This window comes from Asparagus officinalis, chromosome 3 (genome assembly GCF_001876935.1).
Source record: "Asparagus officinalis chromosome 3, Aspof.V1, whole genome shotgun sequence".
In the NCBI taxonomy this organism is placed as follows: domain Eukaryota; kingdom Viridiplantae; phylum Streptophyta; class Magnoliopsida; order Asparagales; family Asparagaceae; genus Asparagus; species Asparagus officinalis.
In genome coordinates this window covers 8,415,822-8,433,334 of record NC_033796.1, presented here as the reverse complement: position 1 = coordinate 8,433,334, position 17,513 = coordinate 8,415,822, and the positions used below count along the sequence as shown (strand labels likewise).

The 17,513-nt window shown below is 39.6% G+C and overlaps 2 protein-coding genes across 3 annotated transcripts in view; both read right to left on the bottom strand.

Moving 5' to 3' along the window:
* LOC109832862 (protein ANTAGONIST OF LIKE HETEROCHROMATIN PROTEIN 1) overlaps window positions 1-5,472 on the bottom strand; it is a 10,132-nt gene extending 4,660 nt beyond the window's left edge. Inside the window, exons 1-3 of one of the 2 annotated variants that reach the window (XM_020400324.1) lie at window positions 5,339-5,472; window positions 4,714-4,739; window positions 3,216-4,610 (exon numbers count right to left, since the gene is read on the bottom strand). In XM_020400324.1, coding sequence (XP_020255913.1) covers window positions 3,227-4,585 — 1,359 coding nt within the window. In that variant the 5' untranslated portion in view covers window positions 4,586-4,610; window positions 4,714-4,739; window positions 5,339-5,472 and the 3' untranslated portion in view covers window positions 3,216-3,226. Of the gene's footprint in view, window positions 1-3,215; window positions 4,740-5,338 lie in introns of both variants that reach the window. The other variant, XM_020400323.1, reaches the window with a different exon arrangement.
* On the bottom strand, window positions 6,782-11,936 carry LOC109832861 (dipeptidyl aminopeptidase BIII-like). Its single transcript, XM_020400321.1, has 14 exons — window positions 11,758-11,936; window positions 11,294-11,376; window positions 11,129-11,184; window positions 10,833-10,933; window positions 10,641-10,731; window positions 10,422-10,487; window positions 10,092-10,314; window positions 9,826-9,927; window positions 9,220-9,305; window positions 9,001-9,123; window positions 7,893-7,962; window positions 7,682-7,773; window positions 7,174-7,278; window positions 6,782-7,098 (listed from the first exon to the last, which is right to left on the bottom strand). The coding sequence occupies exons 1-14, from the start codon at window positions 11,919-11,921 to the stop codon at window positions 6,985-6,987; spliced, it is 1,476 nt and encodes a 491-aa protein (XP_020255910.1). The 5' UTR covers window positions 11,922-11,936; the 3' UTR covers window positions 6,782-6,984.

The following is a 17,513-nucleotide window of genomic DNA, read 5'->3' as shown; positions in this document are numbered from 1 at the left end:
CCCCCCCCCCCCCCCCCCAAAAAAAAAAAAATAATTAAAAAAGTTTAAAGAAATAAATAATAAAAAACAAATATAAGACATGTATCTTTCTCTGCAAGCGTGCGAGTGCATTTTAGAAATTTCCATTTCCAACATCCTATGACAATGTAGGAAAATGGTTTTGTGCCCATGTTCATACATCGCACCTCTTAGAAACCTTTAAACTATTTGAGTCATCCACTAACATCTTATGAGTAGTAGGCATACACTTCAGTTCCAATCCTCGAACTTCCTCTGATATTTTGGTTTGCATCAAATTCTCCTAATAATGCTGCTTATAGTAAGCATAAACTTTAGTTCCAACCCTCAAAACTTCCTCAAATATCTTGGTTTGCATCAAATTCTCCTAATAATGCTGCTTATAATACGTTTATCTTATCGTCCTTAACAATGTTATCCAATACTCAAATTCTCCATCCAAATCATTCATATCTCTCGGTGATAATGCACTAGTCACCCTTCAACTACTCGAGACAGGCTCATTACCGTGTCAATTCAAGCATACATATACATCTAAATCATCTAAAACCAGTCTCTATTTCCTGTTATGATTGCTACCGTGTACCAGAAAGCCACTCCACATCCTCACCCATGACAAACTTATGACATGTCAAGCTGTTACATTTATATTACAAATTATCACATATAATGTAATTCACTTCTCTTCAAATACTAATATATCTAAATCATCTTAAAATTCGTTTCCTTGATAACTACTACCACTTGCCAGAATTCCTCCAAGATCCTTGTCATTGTTATACTTATAACAGATCTAGATAAATACATTTATATTACAAATTATCACATATGACAGCATTTAAATCTATCATGTTGTGCTCAATGCTGTCATTGAAGCCCTTTCTGGTCTAATATTACTCGCATGTCACTAATCGAAGCACGAGGTTAAACAAACTCTATCCTGATCTATTGTTTCTACTCACCACCATGAATCTCTCAATACATCCATTGACCAATGTACTTCAGGTTTAAGTAACATTTATCACAGTCATAGGATACCAAAAGATACCGCCGTATATACTACATGAACATAAATTTTATTGGAAAGGATCATCACAACCATAGACTGTCATCATATCATTCTGACATGAAATTGTTTTAACATGCATTCATCTGAATCACCAACAATCGTCAACCAAAAACAAAAGGCACCCATTAGCAGAATTAAATAACTCCATGCAGCAACTACCATCATAAGAACGAAAATAAAGCATATGAACGGAGACTTTAGATGATGAAAACAAAAACATTGAGACAAACATCAAATAATAAGTGAATCATCTCCATTTTAAGAAACAAATATTCTGACATTCCATCCTCTTCTAGACTATTTTAACTTGAAAATAGCCTCTTCTTCTGGATGGGTTAGTTATATATACATATAGTTTTGAAGGATCAGCTACTAGTATAAAATGATTAATGATAAACTATCAGACTTCAAATGTCTTGTCTATATGTTTTGCACCTGACTAGTGGCAGCACTGAAACTCATGGGACATTGTTGTCCACGGGCCAATGTTTGAAAAAGTTTTTTAAAACTCGCTTCACAACTTATTGAAGGGTAAACAGTTAAAAACTCAAGACTGGAGATATTTATCCCTTGAAGCTTGCATCTCATCGCTTAAAGTATAGTTGAAGTGTGCGCTTCGCGCTTCATAATGCACTTTTATTTTGAAGCACACGCTTAAGACTAGATAGTAGGACATAAAAAGATCTTTGACTAACATTAAAATGCCCCTATATATTTTCAATATGACTATGTGAGTGTAAATAAAATATATATGTTATGCATGTCAGTGTTATCAATGCGCAAGGCACAATGCGGGGCGCAAAACATCTTTAGGCGTACATGCACAAGGCGCAACGCGATGCGTGCGCCCGGATGATGCGAGGCGCACACCGCACACATAATTTTTCAATATATACAATCTAGTGCGAAAGAACATGTTTTTAGAATTTACATGGAAAATATGCCAAGATAAATAATATCTTACTACAAAATCATAATATAATGCCTTAATTTCTAATACTGACACCCAACATAATAACAAAATTAATAAATTTTCAAATCAAATGTTAAATCAGAACTAATATCCAAGCAAAGGATTAGTAACGGTCCACAATTGAGGGCTACTAAAATGGCCTAATGGATTTATTTTTCTTTTTGGGATATGGATTGTAAAGTATAAAGACTCGATTGAAATGTTAACAAACAAAACTATATGAGGATATGTACTACATGCACCGTGCACAAAGTAAGGATGTACACGAGGCGCAAAAGGCGCTACCTACTGCATCAGATGTGGGGTGCTTCGCCACTGCCCCACATTACAAGGCGCATGAGGCGCAGTGAGGCGCGCGCCTTTGAAAACATCGATGCATGTAGCTTAGTTTATTATGATTCATTTCTATACTTCACATGTTTAATTCTTATTTACTAATGAGGACATGAATGTATATATTTGTAATTGTTACGCCACTATATGTCATATGTTCATAATTATTACCAATTTAAAATTAAAATATTTAAACTCATGAAGGTTGAAGCTTAAGCTTCACGCTTTGAAGCTTACGCCTCACGCTTTGAAGCTTACGCCTCGCTTTAACAAAGGGTATAGCGCTTCACCTTGCGCTTCCGCTTTTTTAAAGATTATGGAAAACGAAACCAGAGTGAGCAACATCTGCAATGTAAAATGTTTGCACAAGTCTCTTTCCCCCATATTGTGCAAAATATAGTCATGTTCTCCAGGACAAGGTACAGCCATCTCATGATGCAATGCAGCAAGAATAACTAAAACCAGATTAACAAACATAGATATAAATGATAAGAAAAACATGCGGGCGACAACCTAATAGAAGTTTTGATAACTAATGCATTAGTTCACTATTAAATCATCCACCACTGGTATTTCAATTGTGAACCTGAGATAAATTTTATCACTAATTATCAAGAAAAAAAGGAGCTGCAGACAGGAAATATCAACCACCAATTATCAAGAAGAAACGAACTGCATACAGGAATTATCAAACCAAAAGTTTAGGTAAACCAAAGAAGTAAACAATCACCACAAAGAAGAAGATTCATAGTTCTTTAATATAAAGTAAACTAATTGCAGCTGGATAAATAATTAAGGATAGCCAGTTTCAAGATCTCTCACCTTTTCCCGTGTCACCTTGGCCCAGCACCAGCTCTTGATAGTCTCTGTTGTTTCTCATATAAATCCTCTGCCAATGCCTGCCTCAAGTTCTCTCCGGCATAGTAGAGTGAATGTTCATTTTCCACTGGCCTCGCCAGCTGCAGGCTCTCTGGTGGATCCCTCCATAAATACTTTCCATCATCTTCCGGCTCTCCTGCAATCTGACACATGTTATGCAACACAACACATGCGACGACAGTTTGCGCAGCATGATTCAACCCCACGTTCAAGTTCCTGAGTATTTTCCAACGGCCCTTTAGAAGTGCAATTGCTGCTTCCACAGATGCTGATCGACCTTTAGATACTGCCGCATTAAAGGTTTCATGGGTTGGATTGGCAGCGGCAGCACTGGCAGACCCACTCGCAAAGGGTGTGAGTAGAAAGGGAAGGAGGGGATAGGAAGAGTCACCAACAATATAAGGACGAACATGGTGACCACGGACAGTTATGACGGAGTCACGCAGGATTTTTGTGGAGAGGCGATCATAGAGGCTGCTGTCACGAAAATGTGAGGAAGGATCAGAAGAGCCAGGTGCACGTACACATGCATCCCAGAAAATTTTCCTATGGTCAGAAACAACTTGAAGAAGGATGGAAGGATAAGAACGGTTAGGAGAGAGTAAGTTTTCAAATTCATCATCCTCTGATGAAGGCAGACGAAGACGAACCGGAGAGGAGGCAATAAATCCACAACAATTCGGAAGAGAAGTAAGATCTTTGAAGGAGCTAATTGTCTGAAGGAGGCGGTGAGAGATGGGGGTTTTGACATAGTCTGGATATAGACGTGTCGATAAAAGGCGGGTGACAGCGTGAGTGGCACGAGAGATAAGGGAAGGCGGAAGGGATAGCGAGCGAGCAAGGGAACGAGATGAGACACCACGAGAGAGGCGGCAAAGGGCAATGGAGAGGGCATGGTCAGTGGGGACAGGGAGATGAGAGAGGGAAAGGTGGGGCCGGAGGTGGTCAAGAAGAGTGGCAAAAACAGGGTAAGAGAGGCCATATTGGGATCTCCACTTGGCATCGCGTGCGGATGGGTCCATGGACCAGATACGGTCAGAGGAGAGGGAGAGGAAGAAGGAAGAGGAGGAGCGGGGAGGCGGACGAGGGGGTGGAGAAGGGGAGGAGGAGGAATTTGATTGGTTTAGTGTCGAAGAAGCATATGAGAGAACAGATGCAAGGGCGAAGAAGAGAAGAGGAGCAGCAGAGGAGGAGAGGTTGGGATCAATGGGGGAGGACGGGGAGGGAGAGGATGAAAGAAGGGACGGCATCGGATCAAGGTGGTTGTGAAGGTGGAGAAGGTTGGACAGCATAAGCAACATCGAGGGATCCATCTTCTCCACTCTCCTATCTATCTAACTATAAAATACAAAGAGTGAAGAATAGAACTTGGGTGAGAGGGTTATGAATGAGTGTTTAATTGCAAAAATGGATACAGAGTCTGCATGCTTAAAAGTCTCACATGGTCTTCAAGAGTTGCAGATGCTACTGCAACGAAACAAGCAAATTTAAAATCCAATGTCAATAGCATGACATGAAAGATAGTAACAAATTGCAGTACTATAGAAGCATATATGCTTGTGTGGTACTATAATCAAACATTGATTCCACTACAACACCATTCATAATACACTAATAAGGTGTTCAACCTAGTAAGATGAAGTTAAAGAAAAGGAGCTGAAACCAAAGAAGCTGCAACTAGCACTGATGCTTGCTTCGATGCACGGTATTCGAAAACAAGAAACAACAGTTACACAACTGAAACCCAATTCTTTCCTCTTATACCTTAATTAGATAAAGACCATAATTTCACAACACAGTTAACTAATTTCAAAAGAAGTAAACCAAAAAAAAAAAATTCAAAGCTTTAAGCTTCACTTGTTTGAGAAATTCGATTCGCGCAAGAATAACACGCTCTAGAGTAAAAGAAAAACTAGCATTGGTTCTCTACTTACTGAGAAAAAAGAAACCCTAGATAGGGCCAAGAAGTTAAAGTCAGGGTTTTAGGGATTTAGGATCGAGGGTTTTGGAAATTTTTAAATTAGAACTAGGGTTTAGTAAAAAAGGGGTAAAGAGAGAGGGCTCACCGTCGGAATTCTCGTGAAAGGGAGCAGAGGAGAGAGTCCACGGAGATCCACCATCGACGAGGAGAGAGAGAGAGAGAGGGAGTGGAGGGAATTTGAGACATGGGACTTTGGGGGGTGATGGGAGTGGGACCAGCTTCGGAAACGGATCCGGGTCGGTAAAAAGAAAACCCAGTTCGGAATTTTAAGATATGAGGATTTGGATAGTGGTGGGCGTGGGTCGGCCCGGTTCAGGCCTGTGATCCAGCCCGCGCGGTTCAAGACCGGGTTGGGTCTGACCGGAGCTCATCTGAGTTAAAGTGGGACGGTCTATTTCTCCGATCCTGCGTATAGAATTGGACCTGGCCTGGCCCACAACCTATCTAGGGGCGCGCTGGGTCGGGCCTAGCCCACAACCCCTGGGTCATGGGTCGGCCCGTTGATTTTTTTAACTATTTCCTAATTTTTTAATTCCCAATTTCTAAACTATATTAACTATATATTTGTATTCTATTAAATTATATTTAAACTATTTTTTTCCTATTTCACTTATTATTTAAAATGATATACACATCACAAAGATAAACATTACATAGAAAAATATCGCAAACACAAAGATATACGTGGTTTCGACTTCGAAGGAAGACCTATGTCCAAGAGAAGTTAATAACAATCATTTAGTTTAAATTTAAATTATAAATACAATAGAAAAAAAAAGAAAAAAAAATATGTTAACCATTAATGTTCAAGGAGCCAAAATCCTTCTAGTTTTATTCATCAAATTCTTCAAGGAAAGGTCTTGTTTGATGTCCTTGTGACCGTTCTTCTGCATTAAGTGGGGTCAATAGCTGGCCCGAACCTATTTTTTTAGTTTTGGGTATGGGGTTAGATCTAGCTCGGCCCGTGACCCGAGTATATCACGAGCCGGATCAGGCCTAGCCTATTATGGGTCGGGCTGCACTATGACCCATGGCAAGCTAGGCCGTTAGCCCGCGGGTCGACCCAACCAACGCCCGACCCTAGATTTGGGAGAACACTGTTTGAACTTTGGCGATTTGCACAATAATATCAGGAACTCCCAAAATTAGAGAAAATAATCCTAAAACTTCGCAAGCTTCCGCGTAAACATCCTGACATTAACTTTCTTTCCCAGCAAATCCTAGAACGAAATATGCTCTAAAAGTTGAGATGTAACTTCTTAGACGTTCACGTGAATTTTGTAAAAGTCCCCAAAAAAACAGCGGTATATACTTTTCTTCTGTGGAGGTTTTGAACAAATCACCCCCAAGTTTCGGAGTGGTGTTTGTGAAATCTACCCATTAAAATACGAGTACTTCTCTCCGCTTCATTGACAAATGATATCATATATCTTTAAATATTTTCGCTCTATAGTTATTTGGATGTTTTTCATTTGTGCATTTATTTGAATTCAGTTACAGTCTATTTCCTCAGTACGACTGGTTCATCTCAATCAATAAGTCAACACAGATACTTGAATTACACGCCAAATGCTGCTCACAAAGCGTACACAAAGAAATCACAATAAAATAAACCCTAAACAAACTCAAACTTAACTTTACATAAGTAAAAAATTAACACCCACTGTGCATATGGCAAGAACAAGAGAATGCAAATACATCGACACACGACCTTTGGAAAAAAAAAAAAGTTCAATCAAAGTTTTCGATTTTGACGGGTGAAATATCATCAGCTACTTGGAACTTCCCTACTAACCTAGCAAAGAACACCATCTGCTGTTCAAGTGCAATTTTGATGTTTTCAGCCTGTAGCAAAAGCAGATCGTTATCATCACTTATCAGCCTCGACATAATTACAGTCTAAAGTCACGGCGCAATTACCTTTCTGAACCCATGTTGTTCTCCTTCAAACTCAATGAGAGCAACAGGCAAACCCTTGTCTTTTAAAGCCGTGTATATCTTGCGAGCTTGATCTGGGGGAACAACCTGCATTACATGCAAACTTTTACATTGTTGACAACATATAGCCCCTTATTTTAATTGTACCGGGAATGCTTGAAAAAGGAAAGGCTTTTGAAAGAACTTATAGGTTATCTACTGAAGATAAAATGAGATAGAAGCAATTGAATTATCTGTGTGCAACAGAAACTACTGAATGCATCACGTGAAAATGATAAGGTTATAATTAATAGAATGAGGCTTCCCTACTTCACATTCCGTATAGTGGTCCATTGATGTTCTTGAATGAGTTGGACAATACGATTATTACAAATTTAATACTAATTCTTATGATAGGTACTTTCACCTGACATCAATTAGTTAGGATAACATTAAATATACGTCAAGAAAAGGAAAAGTATATGAAAGTCCAAGTTCACCATATGCGCACCTTATCATCTAACCCTTGAAGCAGAATTACTGGACAAGTAAATTTGTCCACAAAGTTAATCGGTGACCTCTCAAAGTAGTCTTTTTCACTCCCTGAAAGGATCAAGTCAGACAGAAGGCATAAGGATTTAGCAGTTAATATGAAAGAGTACATTTAATGCTATTGACGCTTGAAACTGATTCTCAAAGATTCACATGTTGGCATTACTTACCCACAAGGTTATCAGTGTAATGTGACTCAAATTTATGGGTTTCTTGTCTCAACAAAGACAAATCAGCTACCTGTCCGCCAAAGAAGACAATGATTTGTCATATGCCAATGTGAAACACAATGAAGAAATATCGTTCATAAATTCTCTCTAAAAACACAGTAACTAAAAATAGGCAAAGGGTGTTAGAATTTCTAGTTTCTACTGCATGCTAATCTTAGAGAAACCACTGGTTGAAAGAGTAAGATTTGCAAGCTTATGTTAACTAAATTACTTTTGGGAAAAAGAGGCACGATTTAGACAAAACATTCTATCATAGCATCAGAGAGAAACACACAGTAAAAAGTACCGATTGTCATGATACCGACGTTAAGCAAATATACAAACTCAGCAGTCAATATAAACCAGAATTTGACTGGTCTTTATTACCTCCTCTAGCTTTTTGCACTTAATAGCGTATCCATCCTTGGACACTGTAGCATGACCTATCAGATATCACACACCATTTTGTACACTAAATACTTCAGGTCTTACGAACCCTGCTCTACAATGATGCATGCGAAGCATAAAAGAATAAATAAATAGGCCTAAATTAATTTAGATCAATTTACATATTTCATGCAACAACTCGGATGTCTTTTTGACTAATTCCAGAATAATAATGGTTAAAGCTAGAACGTAAGCGGATCTAACCACCACGTCAAACCGTCATAAGAGGAACAAGAATGTCAGATTACTGGCCAACAATTGTTGCAAGAAGCTAAGGGTAAACTTCTTTCCTATAACTGTCCTATAAACAAAAATTACGTGCCAAACAAAAGCAAAAGATCACAACTGTTGTAAAATAAGCATGTTGGAGAATAATCTTCACATGCCTAACAAACAATCTGTTCCATTTTTCCAAATTTCTGTTTTTTGTAGTTGGTGGGTGTTAAAAGCTCTGCTGTTTTTGTTCCAGCTCATTGATCAATCTTCCTTTGTTATAATGTGTCAGCCATTCTTGTTTGTGTCAAGCGCTTGCACATTGAGAAAAAAATACTTCACAGGAAGATATAGTGGCTTTTAGCAATACAAAGTGTCCATTTTGTGGAGTAAATGGTGAACAACTTACACCATACAGAGAAGAACCCGCCTTGAATGTGTCTCTGAATGCAAGACAAGCTAATGTAGTGTACCCACCAGCGGACCTCCCAGTTATACATAGTCTTTGTCCATCTGCCTTTCCACTTTCCACCTGGAGGGGATCACACCAGCTAATGAATTGCATAACCTGAATATAACAAAATAAAACTAGTTGCTGCATACTATATGGAACAAAAGGTTGCCATACCAAAAATTTGGCACAACTGCAACAATCATTTACATCAACGATACCCCAGTTGCCTAAAAGTCGTTCTCTGTACTCTCTTCCGAAACCTTCACAAGACATGTAGAGGTTTTTTAAAATGCTATGCTAAACTATCAAACTTTATTACAAGTCATCAATATGTGTCCTGTGTAAGCAAGTTCTAGCACATTACATGATTGGAGGAACAGTCCGAAATCTAAACTAGATTTTTGGACATGTAATGGAAATTTACATGTAAACTATTTTAAAATTTGTAGTTAAATTCAATTTTGAAAGATGGTTATGGAAAAAGTTTACTTATGCACTTTAAGCTGGACAATATAGAGACAGAACAAGATAAATGAAGCACCATCCTTGAAATATCTTTAGTACTTTATTGACTTAATTGTTCCACATTCAAATTCATGGTCGTACACAGTCAAACCTTCCTCTTAGATCTCCAGCTAATATAGTAGAGAGAATATCATCTTTGGGAGTCAATTTACAGATCTATGTAAGAGAGAGTTAAATAAGTCAGACCGGCTTTGAATTAGCAAATAACAAGTATCAAGATGAAAATTGAGATATGCAAAGCATTTGGAAACAAACCAGTGCTTCCTCCATAGTTAACATCCACAAAAGCCCATCCTCTACTAGTCCAGTATTGGACATTAAGGTCAAGTATTCCACGAGTCTCTGCTGTTGGCCCTCCTGCAAAATGACACAAATTTTCTTAAAGCTTGCTTAACTATGTGCACAAGGCACAAATATTTTCTCTTGAATGACACAGGTATAGGAAAATATAAATAGTAAACATAAAAAAAATCTAAATAGTAACCTATAAATACTTTAACGCGAAAAGGACCATATCATACCATGACTTTTCACTAATAAGGGAGGCTTTTCATCTGAAGTAGCTTGATATTTGGAATTTGAAGGAGGATAATAAAATGCATAAGCATTTTGACCAGGAACTTCTGTAGGAAACTCGATGAGCTCTGGAAGACTAAAGTATGATCTGTATTTTGCAATTTCTGGAGAAGATGACCATACAATAGAGAATTCTTTTGCTTTTGTCAAACTCTCATCCAAAGTTACCTAATAATACATGAAATGATCTCATAGAATTAATCATAAAAAGGCAGCCAATATATATGTTTCTTTTGATAAAAACCTCAGTTGTTCAGTGAAGATAGTTGAGCAACCTTTGCAACAGACAACGGATGGGTTGCAGATGCTCCTTCAATGTACAAGTAGTTGGCTGCAGAAACCTACATAGATCAAAAGCCTCAACTGGTATCATAAGCTTTTAAGTAACTACACATATCGTAGTCTATCCTTCTACATCAAGTTTATTCTCTCTCAGACAAACTAAAAACCATGTAGCAACCGAAAGATGGTGATTTTAGTAACTGAGAACATACAATGTTATTAATATCGGTAAAAGGAGTATCAATCAATGAAAAAGAGCTGTGAATATGGTCCAATACTCCCAGGTATGACCTTCCATTCTGCCTGCATATGATAAATCCCAACGCAAACAGTTAAACCTAATTACATGGGAACTCTTTGTGGTAATTTGAACACTAAAAGATGGCCAAATAATTTTGTATAACCTGTAGCTGCAAACTATATTATTACTCTCGCTATTGTTTCCAACAAAATCATAAGAGTTGATGCCAAANTAAACAGCCACCAGTTCATTCTTGTCTTCAATCTGTTCAAGATAGGAAAATGAATAGTGTGTATTGCAAAGCAGATAAAACTTATGCACGAAAACAAATTATTATGACGGGATGAACCATCAGTAATGAATAAATGATAATATAAAGATGCCTACAGGTATATCTACCTATGAAAATGCACAAAGTAAGTTGTACAGAAAATATTTCAGTCGCAGAAAAAACATTACCCATTTATAGATATTCCAAAACCCACTTTCTCTATCTGTAATGAAAAAGAGATCTCCTAAAATCACAAATAAAAAACAACAATCAGAACAAACAATGCATGGTAGAGTGCAAGAATTGGTCGCACAAGTTTCTGACACCTGGAATGAGGAAAAAACAAAGCATACCTTTTGGGGACCACTTAGGTTCACTTGGGGATTCTATTGTCCTATTATCTCCACCAGCAATGCAAACTCGCTTGCACAAGTCTCTGTAAAATGTAAGATTTGGTTAATAGTTGTATAGAGTAATGAGCATGCTAAAGGTTGATGATAACAGGTACAGAAAAACCGGACAAGGATCTTGTGAACAAGATGGATAATACAAAATAATAAAAATAACTCAAACGGTAGAAAACTAATCTTGACCATATTCGAGAGGTAAGACCCACAAATAGGCCTAATTGAGATTCCAAAAAAAAGATTTCATAAAATCAGGTAGATCTTAACCGATACAAGGTACATAATGGCCATCATGGAGAGATTTCTTCAAATTTTATTTCCTATTACATGTATATGAGAAGACTTTAATCTTCAACTATAACAAAAGATTAGCCGAGGACAGAAAACCGTCTTTCATCAGCAGCACTTACCCAGTTTCAGAAAAATAACCAACCCAAAGTTGTGCTCTGTCCCAGTGCATGTGTGGGTGACTCCATTCTACCCATGCCATCTTCTTTCCAGTTGGGTCAATCCTTGGGAATGCATAAAAATCATTGCCAGCAACCAGTTTCTTCGGTTCTTGAAGCCATATCATCCACAAGAAGAAAACAAATAAACAACAAAAAGGTGCACAATAGATAGAAACAGTCCATAAATATCAGTTGATTAAATATTAGATCAGTTAAAAGGTCTCTAATGAAGTTTTTACAGTTACCACTGACGAATGTATCATAATGCTTAATTTGCATAAAAATATTTTACCTTGAATGTTTCCATGACCTAATTCAATAGAAACAATAGTTGTTGTTGGATTTAAGCTACTCTGGCGACGATCTGCCAAAAAAAAAAACTTGAGCAGCTTTTCTGAGGGCATGTCATCATTTGTCATACAAACTTATGAGATACTAACCTTCCATTACAGTGAGATAACGGTTGAAATGAGGATGAAATACACCATCAGCATAGCAAACTACAGGTTCACCATAATCCGGAGTAAGAGGTTCCGGTGAATGACCTGTAAAACAAAGAGCTCAGATAAACGAATAGAAAGATATGCAATTATAAGGCCGAGAGCAGCTTGTTTTGTGTAAATAACATTGTTGAAGCTTAAGCTAAGCTTGCATAATATAGAAGGGTGTACACACAAGATAAAAAAATACTTGGTCAACCTTCCAAGTATAAGCTGCCCAAAACAAACGTGGAACCAAGCTTAGACATAATAAATCTAAGCTCATTAACACTCCTATTATCTACAATTGATGTTGGCAACTAGTGTCACACCTACTGACATGAACAGGTACTGTACATGGATACATTAGTGAATGACTAGTATGCGAATTAACTTAAAATTAAAGGTAAAATCAAGTCACCGTATGAAATGTCTGCAAAGGAAAACAGGTTCTACCTCCAATGAACTGTTTGTACAATCGTTGATCTTTGTAGTTTGAGAAAACAACCATGTCGTCCAGAACTGCAAATGTACCACCCCCATACTCTTGGGCTAAAGTTCGTGCTGCAAAGTCTTCAGGTATGATATCCAGAGGTTTATCTCCTAGTTTAACAGGTTCCTTAACGAGTACTGCACGTCTGGAAAATTTCAACTTAGTAAGACAGCAGGCTCATAATCAAATGTAGAGAAACCAAAATGATTACGCAGAAAAAAGCCCAAGGAGTCATATATGGATACACAACACATGGATCTCATATAATAAGTGTATGTTTGCAATCATGGCTATCATATTGTACAGTACACCATTTACAACCGTTTCATTGTCAAAGCTTCGGTTGGATGAACCAGGAAAGTTCAAAATAATTCATTTTAGGGCAGATTTGCTGTTTTATAACCTGTCATTATGCATAAGCTGATAGGAATTCACCCGATATATCGCCCGATATATCCTTTTATAGGGCTTGTCGCAACCGATATGGTCTCTAAATATCCTTTACCGCTTTTTAGCTATTTTGGACGATACATCCCTGATATGGCCGATTTATCAGCTGATATGATGGCTGATATATCCTTTTATATGGCTGTCACAAAACAAGATACCACGTTTGACAATTTTTGGGCGAGATATCATGATATTCCCATTATATCAAATGACATTTTGGCCTAAAAAATTAGATGAAATAGTGTAACGTTGATTTGTACTTTTGTTAATTTTACAAGGCTGATTAGTGATCCTAAACATACATTATTTACATTTTGTATGCATAGACTTCGTAAAGTATGTTGAGATTACATTTCAGTGCATTATACTATATATACAGACATCCGTTATGGAATTCCGATGTTTACCACATATCCCCGATATCCGCCGTTCGATTTGAATTCTTGCCATCTGATATTTCCTAGATATCCGATATTAAAAACCTTGCGTATACGCATACATAAATACATAGACACATACATATATGCATACATAAATATTCACTAGATCGTATCAACTTACACAACACCTATTACTAAAAGATGAGGTCGAGAAAGCTTTTGATAAATGTAGATTGACAGCAAGGCCAACCATAAAGTCCACAAAATTAGGATGAAAATATCAGGACTCAAAATTATCAAAAACCCACTATATTTACTAAGGAAGCACCAACATGACAATTTACACATCACAAAATTAGCGTGAAGATCTTAATTTAAGCTCCTCTATTTTCTCTCTTATTGTTAAGAACATAATGCAAATTAAAGAGCTTTAGAGGGTCTTTGTGTAAACATGTGTAAGGCTATATAAGCCAACAATTCTATCAGAGAAGAGATAAGTGAGAAACCCTAAAACCCAACTCTTTTCATGGTATCAGAGCCGCCGTCAATCCCAACCCGAGCTCTGTCCTTCGAACCGCCGCCATCCTAACCCCTAGGGCTCCATCCCCTTGTTGTCCCCTCCTCCTGAACCAGTGATCTGAACCAGTGACCCCCCCTCCCTCGATCTGAACCAGCGACGCGTTCTCCTTGTCGTCCCGTCGCCATTGCAATCGGCGGCGACTTTCGAGCGGATGAAGAAATTGGGTGCGCGAGAGAATGACGAAACTCGGAGGTTGAGCAAGGGATCAGAGAGAAGCGGATGGGGTCGAGCCTGAGATCGACGATCAAGGAGCCAAAGAGGAGGAGTAAAGCCTCGGTGGTCGGAAGAGAGGGTGATCGAGCTGCGGGGGTCGGTAGAGGCGGTAGATGGTGAACCCGACGTGAAGAGGGTGACTGGACTGACGTGAAGACTGGTTTGGGGTGAGACTGGTTTGGGGTGACTGGTTTAGGGTGACTGTTTTTTTTTTAAAAACAGTTTGTTTAATTTCATTTTTAGTTTTTGGGTGGCTAATGTTGTGAGTAGTCTTTGGTAAACTTGATGATGAGATAAGGGTCTGTATGGAAATCTCATATGTTTTGCCTATGTCTGTTGACAATATTCGAAGTTGTAATAGTTTGTTTAGGTTCCCTCGACAGATCAGTCCTAGAACTGATGAGAGGAAGAGCTGATATTTTACTTGGTTGAGATATCCTGCTTCTAGTTCTTGTTTCCTTGATGAAACAAGAACTCTTATTGATCTATCTTTCTTGTGGTGCTGTCGAAGTGCTGCCAAAAATTTTCACTGCGCACAAGAATACAAGTTGGATCGATGACGGAGACTGGCAGAAATCCGATGGAGGGGATTATCAAGAAGTTGAATCCTGAGGAGATCTCAACACTGTTGCAACTGATGAGGTTGTCGGCGGGAGAGAGCTCGACAAAGCCACAACCCAAGAAGGTGGAGCTCTCACCTATCGATGTAAAACTTGATGGACCCGCGACATATCTGAGTTGGTCGCGCCGGGTGAAATATACCCTTGTCGGGAGGAGCTTAGAAGGATATCTGACAGGGGAGAAGACTGAGCCGGCTGAGGGCTCAGTAGGGAGAGATGAGTGGAAGTCCACTCATATGTTGGTATACATCTGGCTTCTGAATTCTGTAGTCCAGTCAATTGCTATCACAGTGGATGGCCTCGGGAGGGTGCATGATGTCTGGGAGAAGCTGAGGAGGACCTACGATGGAGTGGGAAATAACCAGAGGGTATTCCAGATCGAGAAGGAGATCAGCGCTACAGTCCAGGGAGAGAGGACTGTACAGGAGTACGCAACAGAGCTGGAGCGCTTATGGCTCGATCACGATCACTTCTCGCCCCTAGCGAGCTGTAAAGACCCGGAGTGCAAGGAGCGCGAGGCCTCCTTGCAGAAGAGGACCATGTTGTTTCTCCGAGGCTTGGCTCCAGCATATGAGCAGAGGACGACGTTGTTACTAACTCAGACTAAGATCCCACCACTGGAGGAGGCAATCTCAGCCATGATACAGGAGGAGAGCCGTATCAGGCTACAAGCTGGGACATGTGGACTTACAGGGGAGAAGTCTGCACTGGTGGTATCCAATCCGGATAACACTGGATTCAGAGGGGAGACTAGGAAGTGCTTCAACTGCGAAGAGGTAGGGCATCTGAGACAGATGTGCCCTAAGCCACCCAGAGAGAGGGACTAGGGTGGACGCGGTCAGGCTGGAGGCCGTGGCCATGGTCGTGGAGGCAGGCGAGGTGGAAGAGGAGGCCACCGAGCAAACTTGACAGTGACAGAAAGAGAAGAAGAAGCTGAGAAAATCTTCACTGCTGAGGATCGTGCACTATTGACAGCACTAAGGAGGAAGCAGAGCGCAATAGGTGATGTGTCTGAGGGGGCATCTACTACTTTCTCTGGAGGGGACTATGCTAATTACGCCCTTCGCGCACACCCAAACGAGGGAAGATCTACCGTCTGGATAATGGATTCTGGAGCATCCAGACATGTGACAGGCAATGCCAGGAGTTCTTATCTTACACTCACTTAGCAGAAGCAGAGAGCATCCAGATCGCTGATGGTACAACGCATGATGTGGTTGGTAAGGGCACTGTTAGTTGTACATGTTCTATAACTTTATCTAATGTTCTGCATGCTCCTTCATTCCATGTTAGCCTGTTATCCATTAGTGTCATTATCCTCCAACTAAATTGTATTGTTTATTTTGACATTCCCAAGGTGATCTTCCAGGAGAAGGGGACAGGGCGAAGACTTAGGACTGGGACATGACGTAGTGGGCTGTAGTACTTGGACCGCGAAGGGATGAACTCAGCGCTGACATCTATGGTGGAGAGGATGGGAACAGGAGGAGCTAAAGTGTGTACAAAAGATGAGTTGATGCTTTATCATCAACGGATGGGACATCCGTCATTTGGCATTTTGGGTAGAATGTATCCAACCCTGTTTGGAAAAGTAAATAAACAGAAGCTGCAGTGTGATGCTTGTGAGTTTGGGAAGCTAACTAGAAGCTCTTATGTTAGTTCAGGTAATAGGAGTTCTGGTAAGTTTGAAGTAATACACTCTGATGTATAGGGACCCTGTCCAGTAAATTCTATAAATGGATGCAAGTTTTTTGTTATATTTATTTATTGCTTCTCTAGGGTCACTTGGGTGTATCTTATGAAAAACAAAAGTGATGTAGTTGGCTGTTTTAAAGATTTTCATAAGCACATCCAGACTCAGTATGGTGCAGCAGTAAAGGTGTTGAGGTCAGATAATGGGACAAAGTACACCAACAGAACACTTGGGGAGTATCTGTCAGCTCAGGGGATTCTACACCAGACTACATATGTCCATATACCCCAGCTCAGAATGGGGTAGCAGAGAGAAAGAACAGACATCTCCTAGAAGTTACTAGGAGTATGATGATGGCGATGAATGTCCCAAAGGTGGTGTGGGGACAAGCAGTCTTGATTGCTGCTTACTTAATCAACCGGATGCCTTCGAGTGTGTTGGAGTGAAAGTCTCCTCGTGAGATACTGAAGGGAGATAACGAGGGGGCCCTACCTTTGAAGATATTTGGCTGTGTGTGCTTTGTGAAGGATAACAGACCATCGGTTGGGAAGCTAGACCCTAGGGCTGTGAAGTGTATATTCGTGGGATACAATGGCACCCAGAAAGGGTATATCTGCTAGAGCCCGATGGAGAAAAGGCTGTTTGTCAGCATGGATGTGCGGTTTCGGGAGCTCGAGCCGTACTACACAGTGGGGATTACTTCACCTTTTGGCGACTTGCCCGATACTGGAGGTACGAGGCAAGAGGGAGGGAATGGTGAGAGCTCAAGGGGGTCAATCCCAATTTCGATCCTGTACCCAGAAGAGAAA